This window comes from Rana temporaria, chromosome 1 (assembly GCF_905171775.1).
Source record: "Rana temporaria chromosome 1, aRanTem1.1, whole genome shotgun sequence".
Classification (NCBI taxonomy): domain Eukaryota; kingdom Metazoa; phylum Chordata; class Amphibia; order Anura; family Ranidae; genus Rana; species Rana temporaria.
This window is the reverse complement of record NC_053489.1, coordinates 360,571,014-360,592,863: the sequence shown is the minus strand read 5'-3', so window position 1 is coordinate 360,592,863 and position 21,850 is coordinate 360,571,014. Positions and strand designations below refer to the sequence as shown.

Below are 21,850 nucleotides of genomic sequence, written 5' to 3'. Positions count from 1 at the left end.
TTCCCTTCGGGTTGGCTACGGCCCCCCGGGTGTTCACGAAGGTCCTAGCTCCGATCCTAGCCAAGCTAAGGATCCAAGGGGTCACGATCCTAGCATACCTGGACGACCTCCTAGTCATAGACCACTCGTCTCCCGGCTTGGAGCGAGCAGTGGCCCTCACGGTCCAATACCTCGAGAGGTTCGGCTGGGTCCTAAATCGAGAAAAGTCAGCTTTCCAGCCCACAAGGCAGTTGGAATATCTCGGCATGAGATTAGACACAGAACAACAAGGAGTGTTCCTACCTCTGAGGAAGGTAAAAGCCATCAAGGAATTAATCCTACTGGTTCTAAGCAAGAAAGAACCGACTATTCGCCTATGTATGAGGTTACTAGGCAAGATGGTGGCCACATTCGAGGCGGTACCATACGCCCAGAGCCACACTCGCATCCTACAGGCAGCCATCCTGTCAGCATGGAGCAGAAGGCCACAGGCCTTGGATATCCCGTTGCCGCTCTCATCAAGAGTCCGACAAAGTCTGTGTTGGTGGTTAGACCCTCAGAATCTACTGAAAGGGAAGTCTTTCAGCCCAGTGGCTTGGAAGATAGTGACCACAGACGCCAGCCTGACGGGCTGGGGAGCAATTTTGGATGGTTGCACTCGCCAAGGTACTTGGGCAAAGCCAGAGAAGCAGTTGCCCATCAACATCTTGGAGCTCAGAGCTGCTCGACTAGCCCTCAGGGCTTGGACGTCAAAATTGCAGGGGTTCCCGGTGAGAATTCAATCAGACAATGCCACGGCCGTGGCATACATAAATCACCAAGGGGGAACCAGGAGTCAAGCCGCTCAGAGAGAGGTGAGCTTGATTCTCCTATGGGCAGAGGCTCATGTGCCCTGCATATCGGCAATATTCATTCCAGGAGTGGACAACTTTCAGGCGGACTTCTTAAGCCGCCAGACTCTATGGCCGGGGGAATGGTCTCTGCATCCACAAGTCTTTCAAGCACTCTGCCAAAGATGGGGAGTGCCGGACGTGGATATCATGGCATCGAGACTCAACAAGAAACTAGACAGGTTCATATCCCGCTCAAGGGATCCGATGGCCTGCGGAACCGATGCGTTGGTTTGCCCTTGGCATCAGTTCAAACTTCTTTATGCGTTTCCCCCGCTCCAGTTACTACCCCGCCTGCTGCGCAGGATCCGGGTGGAGCACATACCAGTCATCCTGGTAGCTCCAGCATGGCCCAGAAGGGCATGGTACTCACTAATCTTAAGGATGGTAGTGGGAGACCCTTGGACTCTTCCTCTACGGCCAGACCTGCTATCGCAAGGTCCGATCCTCCACCCTGCCTTACGGCATCTAAATTTGACGGCCTGGAGGCTGAATCCCTGATTCTCAGGGGTAGAGGTCTGTCTCAGAAAGTAATCTCTACCCTAATCAGAGCCAGGAAACCGGTCTCTAGGGTGATTTATTACAGGGTCTGGAAGGCCTATGTAGGCTGGTGTGAGTCCAAGCGATGGCTTTCTCGCAAATTTACCATCGATAGAGTATTAAGTTTTCTCCAGCTAGGAGTGGATAAAGGATTGGCATTAAGCACAATCAAAGGACAGATTTCTGCTCTGTCAGTGTGGTTTCAGCGGCCGCTGGCCACCCACTCGCTGGTTAAGACCTTCCTTCAAGGGGTCTTACGTATTAGACCTCCAGTTAAATCCCCGCTTTGTCCGTGGGATTTAAATCTTGTTCTGTCAAGTTTACAGAAACAACCGTTTGAGCCGTTGGCTGATATTCCTTTGGTTCTACTGACAAGGAAGTTAGTATTTTTGGTTGCCATAGTTTCCGCAAGAAGAGTTTCGGAGCTGGCGGCCTTATCCTGTAAGGAACCATATCTTGTTTTTCATAAGGACAGGGTCGTTCTCCGCCCTCATCCTTCCTTCCTACCGAAGGTCATATCCAGTTTTCATTTGAACCAGGATTTGGTATTACCATCCTTCTTCCCTAAACCTACTTCCAGAAAGGAAGGGTTGCTGCATACCTTGGATATTGTCAGGGCCATGAAGGCCTATCTTAAAGCTACAAAGAAGATCCGGAAAACAGATGTGCTGTTCATTCTACCGGATGGGCCCAAGAAGGGGCAGGCAGCTGCAAAGTCCACCATTTCTAGGTGGATTAAGCAATTAATCACTCAGGCCTACGGCTTGAAAGGGTTGCCTCCTCCAGTATCATTAAAGGCTCATTCTACTAGAGCCATGGGCGCCTCCTGGGCAGCACACCACCAGATCTCTATGGCTCAAGTTTGCAAGGCGGCAACCTGGTCTTCTGTCCACACGTTTACAAAATTCTACAAGTTGGACGTAAGAAGGGATACTGATACTGCCTTCGGGCAGGCAGTGCTGCAGGCTGCAGTTTGAGACCCTCGGATTCCGGGGGCTCCTCTTTTTTGAGTTAAATTTAAAATTTAAAAATTATTTTTCTCAACTAAGTTGGATTTATTATGATTTGAGTATATCTCTAAATTAAATCCTTTTGTCTTGGAGATGTTCTCCCTCCCCTCATTGTAAGCATTGCTTTGGGACATCCCATATAGTAATGAATGCCGCTCTGTGTCCCGTGATGTACGATAAAGAAAAAGAGATTTTTAATACAGCTTACCTGTAAAATCTTTTTCTTGGAGTACATCACGGGACACAGAGCTCCCACCCCTCTTTTTTGAGGACCATTTTGGGAGGCATACTGCTTGCTACAAAACTGAGGTACTCCTCCTATGGGAGGGGGTTATATAGGGAGGGGCATTTCCTGTTTGAGATTGCCAGTGTCTACACCTGAAGGTACTCCATATAACCCATATAGTAATGAATGCCGCTCTGTGTCCCGTGATGTACTCCAAGAAAAAGATTTTACAGGTAAGCTGTATTAAAAATCTCTTTTTTTGTTTTTGTGTTCTGTACTGCAAAATAAATACAACAACATTATTGCATTGAAGTTTTGTGTTTTAGACCTTTTTTCAAAGTACAGTACAGTTGGGAATGCTTAAAATTTTGATTAATTGTGGTTTCTCATTTAACGACCAATTTGTTTAATGACCTGGTCGGTGGAACAGAACCCGGTCATTAAGGGAGGCGTACATGTAAACATATTGTGCTATGATATATACTTCGCTTTTGCTGAGCCTTATTATACAAGCATAAGGAGACATCTAAGGATTGAGCTTAAGTAAAGGATCTTCCCCCACTGACCCATATCGCTTCCCAAAGGATCTGATTATTATGAGGCTTATTATACTTAATTATCTGGTGAGTAGGGATGAGCCGAACACCCCCCCCCCCCCCCCGGTTCGGTTCGCACCAGAACATGCGAACAGGAAAACAATTTGTTCAAACACTGTTAGTCTATGGGACACAAACATGAAAAATCAAAAGTGCTAATTTTAAAGGTTAATATGCAAGTTATTGTCATAAAAAGTGTTTGGGAACCCGGGTCCTGCCCCAGGGGACACGTATCACTGCAAAAAAAAAGTTTTAAAAACTGCTGTTTTTTCGGGAGCAGTGATTTTAATAATGCTTGCCAGTGAAAGCCTGGGCTTACCCAATGATGTGGACGGGTGACCCCGCTGCCTCTTACGCGTCATGGGGATTTTGTGTGGAGTGGAGACTGCAGCATTGCTGGACATCGGCTCACCGCAGGACATAGAGAACAACGCTGGACAGACTGGATTACATCGCTGGAATGTTTTTTTTTTTTTTTTTTTTATACAAAGGACTTATCCCAACTGTGTCTGTGTGGTTTTTAAACATTTTTACACTTTCTTTGTGAAATGGAAGGGGTACAATGTACCCCGTTACCAATTCACATAGGGGGAAGCCGGAATCTGGGGGTCCCCTTTGTTAAAGGGGGCTTCCAGATTCCGATTAGCCCCCTACCCGCAGACCCCCACAACCACTGGGCAAGAGTTGTGGGGGTGAGGCCCTTGTCCCCATCAACATGGGGACATCCTCCCCATGTTTTTGTTTTTTAATATTTTTATTGAATATTTTTAAGGGATAACAAGGAAAATAGGGTGAAATGACATACACAGGGTGAAATTATATACACATCTACCATGGTACATACGTGACAGAATACAGAAGAGAACAGTAGTCACAATTCAAGAATCAAAAACAATTTAACAAAGCTTTTAAAAACCTCAAACATTTGGGCCATATGGACCAGCAGGCGTCAAACTGCTTGCATTTCATATGGTTAATGGCTATAAGTCTTTCAAACGTGTAGTTCCTATGGGTCCCTGCAACTATGTTCGACACGTTTATAGCCTTATTGGATTTCCAATGTCGTAGAATCATGGAACGTGTTTCTAACAGTAAGTGGGTGACAACTGGTCTCATGTTGCATGGGTATCTGTCGATACCAATGTGAAGGAGGGCTAAAGCCGGATCAGGGGATGATAGCACCCCTGTCAAAGACGAGATTAATTAGAAGACTTGGTTCCAAAGGCCTTTTATGGTAGGACATTGCCACAGCATGTGTAGGAGATTACCTATGTGCCCACATGCTCTCCAGCAGCTGGGTGACGCCCCCGGGAAGAATGTGGCTTTTCTTAGTGGGGTGTAATGCCACCTGTTTGCTATTTCGATTGCCAACTCCCAATGTTTAACACAATGAGAGGCTTTGTGAATTGCCTTGAAGGCATTTGTCCATTGCCCTACCAAGAAAGTGGTACCTAGGTCCACTTCCCATTTTGTCATTGCAGCGGTTTTGGAGACCACTAATTTGTCCTGAAACATATTTTAAAAGAACGATATGCCTTTGGTATCTATTTTGGCTGTAGAGTAAAATCTCCAGACTTCGCTCGGAAGAGTTAGAGATGGTGGTGGGAAAGGTTTTAGAAAGTGTGTGATTCTCAAACATTTGAACAGTGTGTTATTAGGTAGGTGGTATTGTGTCATAATTTGGCTAGCCGACTGCAGTGTGTTACCCACATAAAGGTCTGATATACTTGTGATACCCTGGTTAGTCAGGCTCTTAACTGTCAACATTGGGATTTTGGCTTCCAACAGCTGCAGGGGTAGTGCATAGTCAATGTCATGTACATCCTGACGTTTGCTTTCTATGAGGAACCTCCAAGCCCTTACTGACGTCCGTACAGTGGGGGGTAAGGTGGTCAGGTCCCATGGCACCCATCTGTCGCTTAGTAGTAGGAGTTTCAGGTCCTTAGTTGGTGATACGGCTTTTTCTATCCCTACCCATAAAGGATCGTCAGAGTCATGGAACCAGTGTTTGATTTGGTCTAAACGTATCGCCCATAAGTAGTCATGAATGTCCGCTAGGCCCGCCCCACATACTCTCCTGTGTGACAGTAAGTTGTTTTTCGTGAGCATCTAGCCTTTTTACCGTTCCATATGTAATTCCAGCCGAGCTGTGCGAGGCTCTTGAGATATAATTGAGGTATGTGGATCGGTAGCGTGCGGAATACATAGAGTAGCTGCGGTAGAATTAGCATTTTATAGGCAGAAATCCTACCCATCCAAGACACTTCTTTTTTAGACATATCCCTAAGCTGGGCCTCCAGTTTGGCCACCAGCGGGGACAGGTTGGCTCTGGCAAGTGCCGAGAACTTATTTGTAAGCGTTATGCCCAAATACGTGAGCCTACCCGGACTCCAGGTATATGGTGGTAGTTTTTGCAAAATACGTTTTGTGTGGGGTTGCACACCCATGTCCAAAATCAGGGATTTGGTGAAAATAACTTTATAATATGATATCTCCCCAAAGGACGTGAGGACATTGTGGGCTTCCTTCAGGGACGTAGACGGGTTAGATAGCAGCAGTATGACATTGTTCGCGAAGAGATTAACGGTATGCATGCCAGAGCCAAACTGGAAGCCCGTAATCACTGGGTTCGACCTGATGGCTTCAGCCAATGGTTCAATCATCAGGTTGAATATGGACGGAGACAGGGGGCACCCCTGTCTCGTTCCATTCGTAATGGGAAATGGCCTGGAGAGAAATCCTGAGCAATACACCTGAGCAGAGGGACATGAGTACAAGGCCAGGATAGCCCTTAAGATGGAACCTTGGAAACCAAATTTGTCTAAAACCATTTCCATATAAGTCCAGTGGACCCGGTCAAACGCCTTCTCTGCGTCAATAAATAATGGAGAAGGCGTTTTTGAGTTTTTTCAGCATGGTGTATCACATTAATAATGCGCCTTGTGGCATCGGAGATTTGTCTCCCCCTCACAAAGCCCATCTGGTCGTTTTTGACAAGTAGCGGAATGATATGTGTTAGTCTTGTGGCTAGAAGTTTGGCGTATACTTTGACATCAGTGTTGAGGAGGGAAATGGGCCGAAAATTGGCTGGAATGTCAGGGACCTTGCCTGGCTTTGCCAGCGTCACTATATGAGCCCTCAGCATTTCTTGGGGAAGGGAAGCACAGCCCGTGGCCGCATTGAAGAGTGCTGACATATGGGGCGCTAGGATCTCTTTAAATGTCTTAAAATACTCATTGGGATTTCCCAATAGGGAGGGAGTGTATAACTCTTTCCACTTCAAGGGCCATAATTGGTGAGTTAAGTTCCTCAAGCTGTTGTGTGGACAGTGATGGGAGATTTATTTGCCGCAGGAACGTTTGGATTTTGTCTGTGCTAGGCTGTGGGGTGGTAGCGTCATCGTGTAGGTTGTATAGAGAACCATAATAATCCGCAAACTGGTCGACTATTTCCTGGGGGTTAGTGATTTTATGTGGAAAGGTTGGACTTTTTAGATAAGCTATTTTAGATTTTGTACGTGCAGCTTTGAGCCTATTTGCCAGGTATTTACCTGCCCTATTGGCATTGGAATAATTGAGCCGCAAATGCCTGACGTATTGTTGCGTCGGGAGTTCCCTAAAGGGACTGTAGTTTAGTGGTCAGGGAAACCGAGGGCAACTGTTTGTTTTGGGATTCAGTATTGCGTAGGTCTGTGAGGACAGTTTGGAGTTGTTGGGATTTTTCTTTTTCTTAATTGCTCCAAATTGTATGAGAATGCCTCTCACAAAGGCTTTGTGCGCATTCCACACTGTGCAGGAATCCCTCAGAGTCAGAAATAATCAAAAACTAGTTGGTCAAGTGTTTTGAGATGGACTTCTGATAGTGTTGGTTTTGGAGTATTTTGGGGTTACAGCGCCAGATGGGTGAGGAGTAGAGTTGAGCGGACACCTGGATGTCCGGGTTCAGACCCGAACCCGGACTTTGACCCGAACCCCATTGAAGTGAATGGGGACCCGAACTTTTGACTACAAAAATGTCTCTAAAAAACAAAGGGAAAGGGCTGGAGGGCTGCAAATGGATAGGGAAATAACTCAAAATAACATAAAAATAAAAAATAAAATCATTTTGACCTAGGAGGACGAGGTCCATATGTATTAGGAGGTTAAGGTGGATGTGGCGCGTAGGTGGAAGCGGCAGTGGAGGAGGAGGAGGTAGCCAACACAGCAGATTTTGGTTTTTAATATATGTATTTTTTAAATTGGGGTAAACCCCAAAAGAGTGAGAAAGATCTAGGGTTGCTACCTCATCCCTTTAAACCAGAACACAGAGTAATTACACAGGTTCTGGGGCTAATTTACTGTCGATAAGGCACCAAGTGAGTTTAATTAGCAGCAACTTAATCAGCCAGAGAACCTGTGTAATATGTTTTTGGCAACCCTAGAAAGATCAGAAAAAAAAACAATGGCTGGGTAAGGCCGGCCCGGTGTCTATTCTGCACAAGGAACGGACAAGTCCTGTGGGATCCATGCCTGGTTCATTTTAATGAACGTGAGCTTGTCCACATTGGCTCTGGACAGGCGGCTGCGCTTGTCTGTGATAACGCCCCCTGCCGTGCTAAATACACGTTCAGACAATACACTAGCCGCAGGGCAGGCCAGCACCTCCAAGGCGTAAAGGGCAAGCTCAGGCCATGTGCCCAGTTTGGAGACCCAGAAGTTTAAGGGGGCATAGCCGTCATTCAGTACGTGTAGGCGTGTGCACACATACTGCTCCACCATGTTGCTGAAATGCTGCCTCCTGCTAAAACGTTCCATATCAGCTAGTGGTGCTGTTTGTTGTGGCGTGCTGACAAAGCTTTTCCACATTTCGGCCATGCTAACCCTGCCTTCTGAGGTGCTGGCGGTGCCCCTGCTGCGTTGACGACCTCTTCCTCCTCCTCCTGTCTTCGCCTTCTGCTTCCACTGTGCCCCCGCTGCCAGGTGGGAATTGCACCAGCAGCGCGTCGACCAGCGTGCGCTTGTACTCGCGCATCTTGCGTTCACGCTCCAGTGAGGGGATTAAGGACGGTACATTGTCCTTGTAACGGGGATCCAGCAGCGTGGCCACCCAGTAATCAGCACCTGTTATAATGTGCGAAACACGCCGGTCGTTGCGGAGACACTGCAGCATGTAATAGCTCATGTGTGCCAGGCTGCCCAGAGGCAACGAACAGCTGGCCTCTGTGGGAGGTGTACCATCTGTGTCCTCTGTATCCCCCCAGCCACGCACCAGTAATGGCCATGAGCTGGTCTGGATGCCATCCTGCTGTGAACATGGTTCCTCCTCCTCCTCCAGGTCTTCCTCCTCCTCATCCTCCACCGCGTCATCCTCCAGAACTGTGCCCTTGCTGGACAATTGTGTACCTGGCCTTTGTTGGTGCACGAACCCACCCTCGGAGCCACTTGTGAATGACTGCCCTGAAAGCCTTGGAAATGATCCCGATTCCTCCTCCTCCTCCTGTGCCACATCCTCTTCCATCATCGCCCGTAGCGTTTTTTCAAGGAGGCATAGAACTGGGATAGTCACGCTGAGAGCGGCATCATCGGCACTCTCCATGTTGGTGGAGTACTCAAAACAGCGCAACAAGGCACACAGGTCTCACATGGAGGCCCAGTTATTGGTGGTAAAGTAGTTCTGTTCCGCAGAGTGACTCACACGTGCGTGCTGCAGCTGGAACTCCACTATCGCCTGCTGCTGCTCGCACAGTCTGGCCAGCATGTGCAAGGTGGAGTTCCACCTTGTGGGCACATCACATATGAGGCGGTGAGCGGGAAGTCCGAAGTTACGCTGCAGCGCTGCCAGGCGAGCAGCAGCAGGGTGAGAACGCTGAAAGTGCGCACAGACGGCCCGCACTTTCTGCAGCAGCTGTGGCATATCGGGGTAAGTTTTCAGGAAACTCTGCACCACCAAATTCAGCACATGCGCCAGGCAAGGGATGTGCGTCAAACCGGCTAGGCCCAGAGCTGCTACGAGATTTCGCCCATTATCGCACACCACCAGGCCCGGGTTGAGGCTCACTGACGCCAACCACTCATCGGTCTGTTGTTCCATGTCCCTCCACAACTCCTGCGTGGTGTGTGGTTTTTCCCCCCAAACAGGAAAGTTTTAAAACTGCCTGCTGGCGTTTACCTATGGCTGTGCTGAAGTTGGTGGTGAATTTGTTACGCTGACTGGATGAGGAGGCGGTAGAGGATGAGGAAGCAGAGTAGAAGGAGTTAGGAACAGGAGGCAAACTGAAGCGCCCTGCAATCCTCTGTGAGGGAAGGACAATGCGCCAAACTGCTATCCGCCTCAGGCCCAGCCGCCACTACATTTACCCAGTGCGCTGTTAGGGAGATATAACGTCCCTGACCGTGCTTACTGGTCCACGTGGACCTTGGCACAGATGGCGTTGCACAGTGCACACCTGATTTTGTCCCTCACTTGGTTGTGCAGGGAAGGGATGGCTCGCCTGGAAAAGTAGTGGCGGCTGGGCACGACGTACTGTGGGACAGCCAATGCCATCAGGCTTTTAAAACTCTGCGTCTCCACCAGACGGAATGACAGCATTTCAAAGGCCAGTAATTTTGAAATGCTGGCATTCAGGGCCAGGGATCGCGGGTGGGTAGAGGGGTACTTCCTCTTACGCTCCAGTGTTTGGGAGATGGAGAGCTGAATGCTTCCATGGGACATTGTGGAGATGTTTGGTGACCCAGGTGGTAGTGTTGCTTGCCGGTCCTCTGAGGGGTGGCAGGTGGCACTGTCACTACGGAGGTGGATGAAGAGGCAGAGAGGCCCGAGACTGATGCAGAAGAGGAAGCAGGAGGAGCCAGAGACCTTTCTTGGTTTTTGAGGTGTCTACTCCACTGCAGCTCATGCTTTGCACTTAGATGCCTGGTCATGCAGGTTGTGCTCAGGTTGAGAACGTTTATGCCTCGCTTCAGGCTCTGATTGCACAACGTGCAAACCACGCGTGTCTTGTCATCAGCACATTGTGTGAAGAACTGCCACGCTAGGGAACTCCTTGGACCTGGCTTTGGTGTGCTCGGTCCCTTGCTGCGTTGGGCAGTAGCAGGCGTACTGTCTAGGGGACAGACGCTCTGCTTTGGCACCCTGCTCCCTCTTCTGCTGTGCTGGTGGCTCTGTGCGACCACCGCCTCTTCCTCCGAACTACACGGGTCACCTGCATGAGGTTGATTCCATGTCGGGTCGAGGACCTCATCGTCCTCCACATCATCTTCCACCCAGTCTTCACCACTGCCCTCCTTGTCGGTCTGCACAATTGCAAAAGCACCAGCAGTTGGCAACTGTGTTTCATAATCATCCAAGACGTGCTGTGATGGTCCCCCCATGTACTCATCTTGAAATATAAGTGGTTGGGCATCGGTGCACTCAATCTCTTCCCCTTCTGGGGCTGGGCTAGGTGGATGGCCCTGGGAACACATGCTAACAGACTCATCAAAAAGAAGAGACTGCTGCATGCTTTGGGGCTCAGACTGCTTGGCTGATTTGCAAGGGGGTGAGGTGAAAGACTGGCTGCAGGCGCCAACTCTGAACTTTCAGCACAAGACTGGTTGGAAAACAATGTGAAGGAACTGGAGGCACTGTCAGCAACCCAATCTACTACCGCCTGTTCTGCTCCTGGCCTCAACATTCGTAGAGCTGGATTAGGCCTGACCAAATATCGCTGCAGGCTCTGTCGGCTACTCGCACCTGAGAAAGGTGTTTAATTGTGCGTGTAGCTGGCACAGATCGACCACGTCCTCTCCCTGTAACAGGAGCTCCACCAGCAGAACCACGACCGCGGCCACGTCCCTTATTTGACGTTTTCCACATATTTCTCAAATTTAGGGTCTTGCCCTAATTTTGAGAAATTTTAAATACAAAAATAGTGTAATATGGTGAAATAGGCAGAGATTCACTTATATATTTCTCTACCTATAGCAAGAAGCAGGAACCTACCCCTAAAAAAATGTACTGCACAGACAGTATATCACAGGGGACAGGTAGAGTGCTGGTGAAATAGGCAGAGATTCACCTATATATTTCTCTACCTATAGCAAGAAGCAGGAACCAAGCCCTAAACAATGTACTGCACAGACAGTATATCACAGGGGACAGGAAGAGTGCTGGTGAAATAGGCAGAGATTCACCTATATATTTCTCTACCTATAGCAAGAAGCAGGAACCAAGCCCTAAACAATGTACTGCACAGACAGTATATCACAGGGGACAGGTAGAGTGCTGGTGAAATAGGCAGAGATTCACCTATATATTTCTCTACCTATAGCAAGAAGCAGGAACCTACCTCTAAATAATGTACTGCACAGACAGTATATCACAGGGGACAGGTGCAGTGCTGTTGAAATATACAGTCACCTATAGATTGCTGTCCCTATAGGAAATATCTGGAACCTGTCCCTGAACTATGTACTGGACACACACAGTATATCACAGGTGCACAGGTGGTGGCAGGTGCAGTGCTGTTGAAATATACAGAGTCACCTACAGATTGCTGTCCCTATAGGAAATATCTGGAACCTGTCCCTGAACTATGTACTGGACACACACAGTATAGCACAGGTGGTGGCAGGTGCAGTTGAAATATACAGAGTCACCTATAGATTGCTATCCCTATAGGAAAATTTCTGGAACCTGTCCCTGAACTATGTACTGGACACACACAGTATATCACAGGTGCACAGGTGGTGGCAGGTGCAGTGCTGTTGAAATATACAGAGTCACCTATAGATTGCTGTCCCTATAGCTGAACAAAATTCCTAAACTATATGAAGCACAGCAGATGTCACAGGAATAAAGAGTGCTTGTTTAGATTTCTGAAGCAGGATACACCTCTCTGACACTGTCCCTCAATCAACAACAGCAGTCTGTCCCTACCATAGCTACAACACAGTGACGAGCCATAAACCATAAGATGATGCAGATATCAAAGAAAAAAAAAGTGTGCTTGTTGAGATTTCTGAAGCAGGATACACCTCTCTGACACTGTCCCTAAGCAGCAGCAGCCTCTCCCTATCATAACTAAAGCACAGTGACGAGCCAGAAACCATAAGATGATGCAGATATTAAAGAAATAAAGTGTGCTTGTTGAGATTTCTGAAGCAGGATACAACTCTCTGACACTGTCCCTAAGCAGCAGCAGCAGCCTCTCCCTATCATAACTAAAGCAGAGTGACGATCTGTGCTGTGTGCCTCGATCTAATATAGAGGCTGGTCACATGCTGGGTCACATGCTGAACTGGCCAATCACAGCCATGCCAAAAGTAGGTATGGCTGTGATCAGTTCCCAGTCACAGTAGCAAAACAAATGGCGATTGGCTGCCGTACAGCGCGCCAAAACATACCCGAACTCCGAACCCAAACTTTTTCCAATTATTCGGGTTCGGGTTTGGGAGCAAAAAAAAAACCAAAGTCCGTACCGAACCCGAACTTTACAGTTCGGGTTCGCTCAACCCTAGTGAGGAGGAGGAGACTCCCCTCTCTGCAATAGACATCGATATGGCAGCGTGGTCTGACCACGTGATATCGTGGATCATGACCGATTCCTTGTTCTGTAGCAACCACTTGTCCGTTAGAAACATGTCTATGCGGGAGTACGAACCATGCCTATTGGAAAAAAAAGTGTAATCACGTTCATTCGCGTGGTGGCACCTCCAAGCGTCAAACAGTTCCTCGGAGTGGATCAGTGGTTGGAGTGCGACGGTTGGTATGTGACGGAAGCGGGCTGCATGTGACAATATCAACCATATGAAAAGCGCTATAAGGGGTCAAGTCTATTGTGGACAAGGATTGGAAGGCAATCTAATAGTTAAAATGTAAATTTAATGTTGCCATAAAATCATATGTTAAAACAAAAACAGTCCTCCGTTGCATGGATGGTAAAATAACACTCAGCTTGCTTAGCAATGTGATGGTAATACCTTTACAGGCGTGCAGTCCGCCAAGTGGCGAGAAGGTATGCTGCAGTGCATAGAAGCCTCGTGGATCCCCTGTAATAAGCCCGGCGGTTGACACGAGGGGGGAACACATCCACATGGATTGTGGAGTGGAAAGCCCGGTGAAACAGACGGCTAGCTCTGGGAGAAAAGTTTACCCCGACTGGCACAGTTAACTTGCTCCGACGTTTGCCGAGAGCTTCCCGGGCATGACGTCAGACGATACCAGTATACCAATATGACTGCCCGGCAGACATTATCTCCAGCTTGTCTTAAAGGGATAAATCCCACCTGATCTTTGTGGATCAGATCCAATTACTAGATTCAGACGAGAGGAAATTATTTTAGCCATCAGCTTAATGTGTATGTTGAGGAGAGAAATGGGGCGATAATTAGCCCAAGAGGAGCCATCGGATTGTGGTTTAGGCAGCATGGAGACAATGGACGTGAGGGAGTCTGTGCGAAAGGAATGACCTTTTAGGATAATATTAAAGGCTTTGGTTAGTAAGGGGATAAGCATGTCAGCGAAGAGCTTTTAATGGGTAGCTGTGAAGCCATCAGGGCCTGAACGTTTGCCCTCAAGGCTTTAATGGCGGTGAGGACTTCCTGATCAGAGATGGGTCAATCCAGCTCAGTGCACTGCGAGGTTGATAGAGATGGGAGGTTGAGGTTAGAGAATAGTGCTGAGGCCCGGGAACTAGAGTAGGTGTCTGGTTAGGTGCGTAGTACAATACCACAGTCACTTCTGTGTCAAGTAGGTGGCAGGTCAAAATGATATATCTGCCTTCAGGGTCACTAATCTCTGCTCAGAGGGTGAAAGGGGTGGTATGGTAAAAAGCAATTAAAACTCCACTGCACTTGGCATCTGTGGATGCTGTATACGATTGTGGGTAGGAGGCACTAATAAATTAGGGTGATAAACGTTTCGTAAAGTGAGTCTCTTGTAAGCAGACCCACATGGGCCTTGGCTTAAGCAAAGGGAACCACAATCGATGACGTCCCACCTACAGCCACACCCCCCTACAGTTAGAAACACAAATGAGGTCATACATAACCCCATCAGCGCCCCCTTGTGGTTAAAGTGGTTGTAAACCCTTATTTTTCACTTTTACCTACAGGTAAGCCTATAATAAGGCTTACCTGTAGGGATAAAAAATATCTCCTAAACCTGTATGGTTTAGGAGATATTCCCCTCGCAATGCGCCGCTGATTGCAGCGGCGCAGGGGGAATCCGCGGCGAAAGGACCGACAGCCGCCGGACCTTGCTGATTTTAAATCTCCCGCGCGTGACGTCATCGCCGCTCCAGCCAATGACAGCGCTGGAGCGGCGATACCCGGAAGACACGCCGGAGCAAGATGACATCTCGCTCGGCGTGGACCAGGTAAGTGTTGTTCACCTCGTTCCGAGGTAAGTATTTCATAATCGGCTATTATGCGGTGCATACTAGCTGATTATGCCTTTTGCCTTGCAGGTGTAAAAAATAAAAAAATTATATATGCGGTTTACAACCGCTTTAATTTCCAAACTGCAACTGTCATTTTCACAGTAAACAATGCATTTTTTGCTGTGAAAATGACAATGGTCCCAGAAATGTGTCAAAATTGTCCGAAGTGTCCGCCATAATGTTGCAGTCACAAAAAAAATCGTTGGAAAAAAAGCACACCAATTTTGTTTCGGAGCCACGTTGCACGACCGCGCAATTGTCGGTTAAAGCGACGCAGTGCCGAATCGCAAAAACTGTCCGGGTCCATTAGCTGCTTAAAGGTCCGGGTCTTAAGTGGTTAAACTAATAACACACACAGATTTAAATGTTACCTTGTTTTTATTGAACACACCATGTAAACATTCACAGTGCAGGTGGAAAAAGTATGTGAACCCTTGGATTTAATAACTGGTTGAACCTCCTTTATCAGCAATAACCTTAACCAAATGTTTCCTGTAGTTGCAGATCAGACGTGCACAACGGTCAGGAGTAATTCTTGACCATTCCCTATTTACAGAACTGTTTCAGTTCAGCAATATTCTTGGGATGTCTGGTGTGAATCGCTTTCTTGAGGTCATGCCACAGCATCTCAATCGGGTTGAGGTCAGGACTCTGACTGGGCCACTCCAAAAGGTGTATTTTCTTCTGTTTAAGCCATTCTGTTGTTGATTTACTTCTATGCTGTGGGTCGTTGTCCTGTTGCAACACCCATCTTCTGTTGAGCTTCAGCTGGTGGACAGATGGCCTTAAGTTCTGCAAAATATCTTGATAAACTTGGGAATTAATTTTTCCTTCGATGATAGCAATCCGTCCAGGCCCTGACGCAGCAAAGCAGCCCCAAACCATGATGCCCCCACCACCATACTTCACAGTTGGGATGAGGTTTTGATGTTGGTGTGCTGTGCCTCTTTTTCTCCACACAAGGTGTTGTGTGTTTCTTCCAAACAACTCAACTTTGGTTTCATCTGTCCACAGAATATTTTGTCAGTAGTGATGTGGAACATCCAGGTGCTCTTGTGCAAACTGTAAACGTGCAGCAATGGGTTTTTTTTGGACAGCAGTGGCTTCCTCTGTGGTATCCTCCCATGAAATACATTCTTCAGTGTTTTACGTATCGTAGATTTGCTAACAGGGATGTTGGCATATGCCAAAGACTTTTGTAAGTCTTTAGCTGACACTCTAGGATTCTTCTTCACCTCATTGAGCAATCTGCACTGTGCTCTTGCAGTCATCTTTACAGGACGGCCACTCCTAGGGAGAGTAGCAGCAGTGCTGAACTTTCTCCATTTATAGACAATTTGTCTTGCCATGGACTGATGAACAGCAAGGCTTTTGGAGATACTTTTATAACCCTTTCCAGCTTTATGCAAGTCACCAATTCTTAATCGTAGGTCTTCTGAGAGCTCTTTTGTGCGAGGCATCATTCACATCAGGCAATGCTTCTTGTGAAAAGCAAACCCAGAACTGGTGTATGTTTTTTTATAGGGCGGGGCAGCTGTAACCAACACCTCCAATCTCATATCATTGATTGGACTCCAGTTGGCTGACACCTCACTCCAATTAGCTCTTGGAGATGTAATTTAGTCTATTTTTTCCACCCGCACTGTGAATGTTTACATGGTGTGTTCAATAAAAACATGGTAACATTTAATTCTTTGTGTGTTATTAGTTTTAAGCAGACTGTGATTGTCTATTGTGAGTTAGATGAAGATCAGATCACATTTTATGACCAATTTGTGCAGAAATCCATATAATTTCAAAAGGGTTCACGTACTTTTTATTGCAACTGTAAGTGGATGAATGAAATGCTCAGGAGATTACGCGTCTGAGCAGGTATTGCGTACCTACTCTGAGGGGAGTAAGTTGTCCAGTGAGGGTCCAATAAGGGTCCTCCAAGGGCATGGGTGGGGGCAGCAGTATTATGTGTCTGGGATAGTAGTTGCTATAAATGCTCAGCTGTGGGAGCAGGTGGGAGAGCTGCAAATTAAAGTGATTGTAATCTTCTTTTTTTATTTTTATCATAAACGTCATACTTAACTGCTCTGTGTAATGATTTTTCCACAGTGTAGCCCCAATCAGGGTTCCCCCGCTGATGCTCCTGGCTCCACTTTTTCGGCAAGTACCTACATAGAAACCTAGCCTATGGGGGCACTCATGGGGGTCGATCGTGAGCCACGCTGCCTAAGTCTATAGACAGACAGCACGGCTCAGCCCTGCCCCCCGTTCCCTCACCACAAGATTTGATTGACAGTAGCAGGGGCCAATGGATGCTATCAGTCTGTTCTGTGAGGAGGGATAGAGCAGGGAGAGCTGCTTTTGGGCAAAGTGCTGAATCGAGATCAGGCTCAGGTGAATATAAGGGGGGCTGGGTGGGATCCTGTGGCATAGAAGTTATTTTTTTTTACCTTTTTTAAATGAAGTATTGTTTGTTTTTTTTTGTTTGTTTTTTAATCATACTTGCCTAGCTGGATGCAGCATCGGTCCACCGCCGGCTCTAACACTGAGAACTGAGCGATCAAACCCCACCGATCACTCGGTTCTCACAATTACGGACTCTCTGCTCTGCACCCCCCTGTGCTCATTTAAGAACTGGGCTGTGGAGAGGATGGAAGTTGCCAGCTTTAAGCATCTAACCCCAGCTGCTGGATTACCTCTATTCCCAAGCAGGAAGATATATACATTCAAAAACCAGCGCTTAGAAAATGTAGGAAAAATATAAACCGCGCTACCTCAACCACCCTTCTTGCCGAACACAAGCATATGCAAGTGGGCGATCTATGGTGGTATAAATATAAAGCTGGCTGCTATGTCAGGAGCGACTTATATTGGCCACTAAGGTGCAGCATGCAGCCACCTCAGAATCCCACACCAGTGATGGTGGTGGTGATTTACAAGTGAAAACCAAACAAACGAAAACGATTAAATCAAAAAGACATTAGCTAGATATGAACTTTGGCTATGAATGAGTTAATAGTCCAAAATATTAACAGCAGAAAGTGCATTAAATAGCAGGTAGTATGTCACACCTGTGCATCTGTGCCACATTACAGATTGGTTGTAAACGTGTCCAAAGGAAAATGTGATATCTCCTCCACCAAACTTATAAATTGGCCTCTTACCGAATTCCCACGATCCCTTATTACAGGGGATCAAAAACAGCATATAATAGGTCCCAATCTCACAGTTTCGGATATGCAGTCCTGTTGGATCTCGTTCTTCAGGAAATGTCAGCAGTATCAATGCCCACCATGTAAAAACAGTGACAGCTCCACATAGTGCATTAAATGTGTAGAAAGGTATTAAAAAAAAAAAAAAAGGTTAAAATTGCACTTACAATTATGCAGATTAAAATTTGCCTTGAATCTAATGTGCGGGCCAGTACACAAAACTTTCAGACAAACTTGGGTGACGACAGCGCGCCGCTCGCCCGCGCTTAGAAAATGCCAACTGTCCTTAAAAGAGTTCATCAAAATGTTCTCACAATAGTCTCCACCAAATATAATTGGAGCCTCTTCATGAATAAAGTACACGCGTGAAAAATAAGGTGTGTCCTGTCTGTTTATCCTTTCTTCCACAAGTGCAATAGAATTCTGCAGATTAATCCTTTTTCCTTCTATACCCACTGGTGACACACAAAAAAAGCATAGTGTGTTCAATTTTTGTGATCGAGTGCCATGCATCACCAAAACATGCATCCTTCTGTGACAACTCTTGGTCCTTAACCACTTGACCACTGGGCACTAAAACCCCCTTCCTAACCAGATCAATTTTTAGCTTTCTGTTCTCTTACAATTTGAATGACAATTACCAAATTACAACATTGTACCCATATGAAATTGTTGTCCTTTTTTTCACACAAATGAGCTTTTGGTGGTATTTGATCACCTCTGGGCTATCAAAGAAAAAAGACTGAAAATTCTGTAAAAATAAATAATTTTTTCTGGTTTCTGTCATATTTCTCACACACAGCATATGCATAGCACAAATTACACCCCAAAACACATTCTGCTATTCCTTCTGAGTATGGCGATACCACATGTGTGAGTCTTTTACACAGCGTGGTCACTACATGTAAAAATCATTTATTTGCTAGAAAATTAAATAAAACCCCCAAACATTATATTTGCTTATTTTTAGCAAAGACCCTAGAGAATACAATGGCGGTCATTACAACTTTTTATCTTGCACGATATTTGCGCCTTTGAGGAGAGTTTACTGAAGAAATGGACGTCTCCCCCGATTGTGGAACCCCCGGTCTCCAGGTTTAACAAGGTAACCACAATTCCGGTGGAGGAGACCCAGGCTTTTAAGGACCCCGACGATAGGAAGGCAGAGTAGGTCGCCCGGTCCATGTTCACGGTGGTGGGGTCAGCATTGCGGCCATTATTGGCCATGGCCCTGGTGTCCCAGATGCTTACTGAATGGGCTAAATTGTTGCACCGAGAGTTGGAAGAGCAACAGGCTTCCCCGATCTGCGTGGAACTGGCAGACCAGTTGGTGCATGGCCTTTAATATGTCTGCGATGCGGCCATAGATACGACTCCTTTGCTTTCTAGAGCCTCAGTATCTGCTGTGGTGCTCCGTCGCCTAATTTGGCTAAAATGCTGGTCTGCGGACCAGGCATCTAAGAAGGCCCTGGCAGATTTGCCCTTCCAAGGAGAGAGGCTATTTGGAGCCTCACTGGATGACATTAAGAATGTTACTGGGGGTAAGAGTACGCTGCTCCCACAATCCAGAAAAGGTAAGGAGCCACGCCGTAGGCCAGAGTCGTCCTCCTTTTCCACTCAGAAGCGGGTTTTTTTTTCGTCTGCCCGGATCCGCAAATAAGCGTTCCCAGGCCGACAAGTTGCCTGCTGAGGGAAAGAAGCGTCCCTGGTTTCGCAAGCCAAACAAGCCTGCGAACAAATCTATGATTGCATGAAGGTTTGCCCCACGCTCGTCACTCGGGTGGGGGGTCGACTCCCGAGTTTGCAGCTTGGTGGACCTCCCTCCTTTCCGACCAGTGGGTTTACTGGTATCGTCGGGATACAAGATAGTTTCTTTCTTGTCCACCAAACAGGTTTTTTCCCTGCAACCTTCATATTCTCCCAGGACGCCCTGTTTGGGGCAGTGCAAGACCTGCTGAGGCGCCGAGTGATAGTCCCTGTACCGCCACCGAAAAGGTTTCAGGGATTCTTTTCCAATCGGTAGTCCCAAAAAAGGACGGGGTCCGTCCAATCCTGGATCTCAAGGCCCTCAACTGCTTTTTAAAGGTACAAAGATTCAGGATGGAATCGGTTCGCTTTGTGGTTGCTGCACTCCATCCGGGAGATTTTCTGGCGTCCTTGGACATCAAGGACGCATACTTTCATGTCCCCATATGCGTCGGGCATCAGAAGTTCCTGCGCTTTGCGGTCGGGGACGAGCACTACCAATTTGTAGCCCTCCCTTTTGGCCTGGCATCGGCTCCAAGGGTTTTCACCAAGGTGCTCGCCCGATTCTGGCTTTGCTGAGACCGAGAGGAATTGCAATTGTGGGCTGCCTGGATGACCTCCTTCTGAGAGCAGCTTCCGCCTCAGAATTAGAGGATGTGGCGATCGCAAGTCAGCCTCTTCTGGAGTTTGATTGGGTAATGAATGTTTTACATTTCTTGTGATAAGAATTAAAGTGATAAAAAAAATGAAAGGGACAGTGTAAAAATGTATTAAAATATATATATATTTTTTTTAAAGCACCCCTGTCCCCTTGTGCTCACGCACAAAAGCGAACGCATGCATAGGTCACACACCCATATGTAAAGGGTGTTCAAACCACACGTGTGAGGTATTGCCACAAATGTTCTAGCGAGAGCAATAATTCTAACACTAGACCACCTCTGACACTCTAAACGGGTGGCCTGTAAAAAACTTTAAAGCGTCGCCTATAGAAGTTCTTACGTATTGTAGCTTGTCGCCATTCCACGAATGTGATCAATTTTAAAGCGTAATCCATAATGTGATCCATTTCATTTATTTATTTTATATAATTTTCTTCCAAAAAAAAATGCTGATTTTTACTTGTAAACAAAATGTGTCAGAATAGGCTGGTCTTCAAGTGACTAACAGTAGTGTTTTAGACTCTCTGATAAACCTTCAACTAAACACATTACTTGACATGTCAATCAATAAAATAATTTGCTTTACAATAGAAGTTTATCATCTCTTGTTGTACCATAGTATATTGCAACCCAAATTGTGCATTACTGCATTGAAGGTAAATGTATAGCGCCTCCTACATTTAGCTTATAAAAGTAACCTGTGTGTCACTAAAGAGCTAGGCCTGGTACTGCCAACCAGAGATTTCATAACGTCTCAAAATTCATTATGAAAACTTCTATCCAGAAATACAAAGGTTTTTGCTGACCAAATTCTCATTGACATGATTTTTCCACTCTTCAGCCACCGGGGGGTTAGGGGATATTCTATTTTGGGGTTGCCTTTTAGCAGATGTTCAAATCGATTTGCACTTTATCATGTGAATAAATCGTCAGCAAAAGGGTAAATACCAGCATAGGACAGCATGATTTGTAAAAGTTTACAGACTCGCAAATTATTATAAACGCATTGACCGTACTTTCATTGCTGTGTCTCAGTGGATTTTTTTTTCTTGCAGGAAGTCTTGTTTGGATCTGAGCCTCAACTTCCATATCTGAGATACACCCCGACTGGTGAAAGAGGTGAGATGATGTAATTTGTTGAATGTTTAAAGGCAGATAATGTTTTATGGTCAATTCACAGCATCTGCTGTACTGCAGCGGAGTGGCTGGTATGTGGTGTGGTGGAGCCCGTGCTGATGCGCACCGATCCTGGCACAACGCACTGATAACTTTATGAAATGTCACTGTATGACATTTAAAAAAAGTAATCGGCCAGCGTGCGGTGACTGCTGTATGCTGGAAAAAAGTACTACATGCGGTACTCTTTTCGGCGCACACTACCACATTGCAGTGACGTAAATCAGCCACACTAGAAACAAGGCAGTTTGCGCTGGTGTGAATAGACCCTTAACCTGATATTTGTTATATAAATGATATGCTTATATCAGGGCATTAATTCCATTTTAACCTCTTGCTATCCAGAGGAGATATATATATATATATATATATATATATATATATATATATATATATATATATATATATATATATATATATA

The 21,850-nt window shown here is 46.4% G+C and overlaps 1 protein-coding gene across 4 annotated transcripts in view; it reads left to right on the top strand.

The window, feature by feature from the left end:
* The window catches only part of MIER2 (MIER family member 2), an 85,338-nt gene that overhangs the window by 18,885 nt on the left and 44,603 nt on the right, over window positions 1–21,850 (top strand). For all 4 annotated transcript variants that reach the window (XM_040321922.1, XM_040321914.1, XM_040321939.1 and 1 more), the window contains one exon: window positions 21,309–21,372. In XM_040321922.1, coding sequence (XP_040177856.1) covers window positions 21,309–21,372 — 64 coding nt within the window. The remainder of the gene's footprint in view (window positions 1–21,308; window positions 21,373–21,850) is intronic.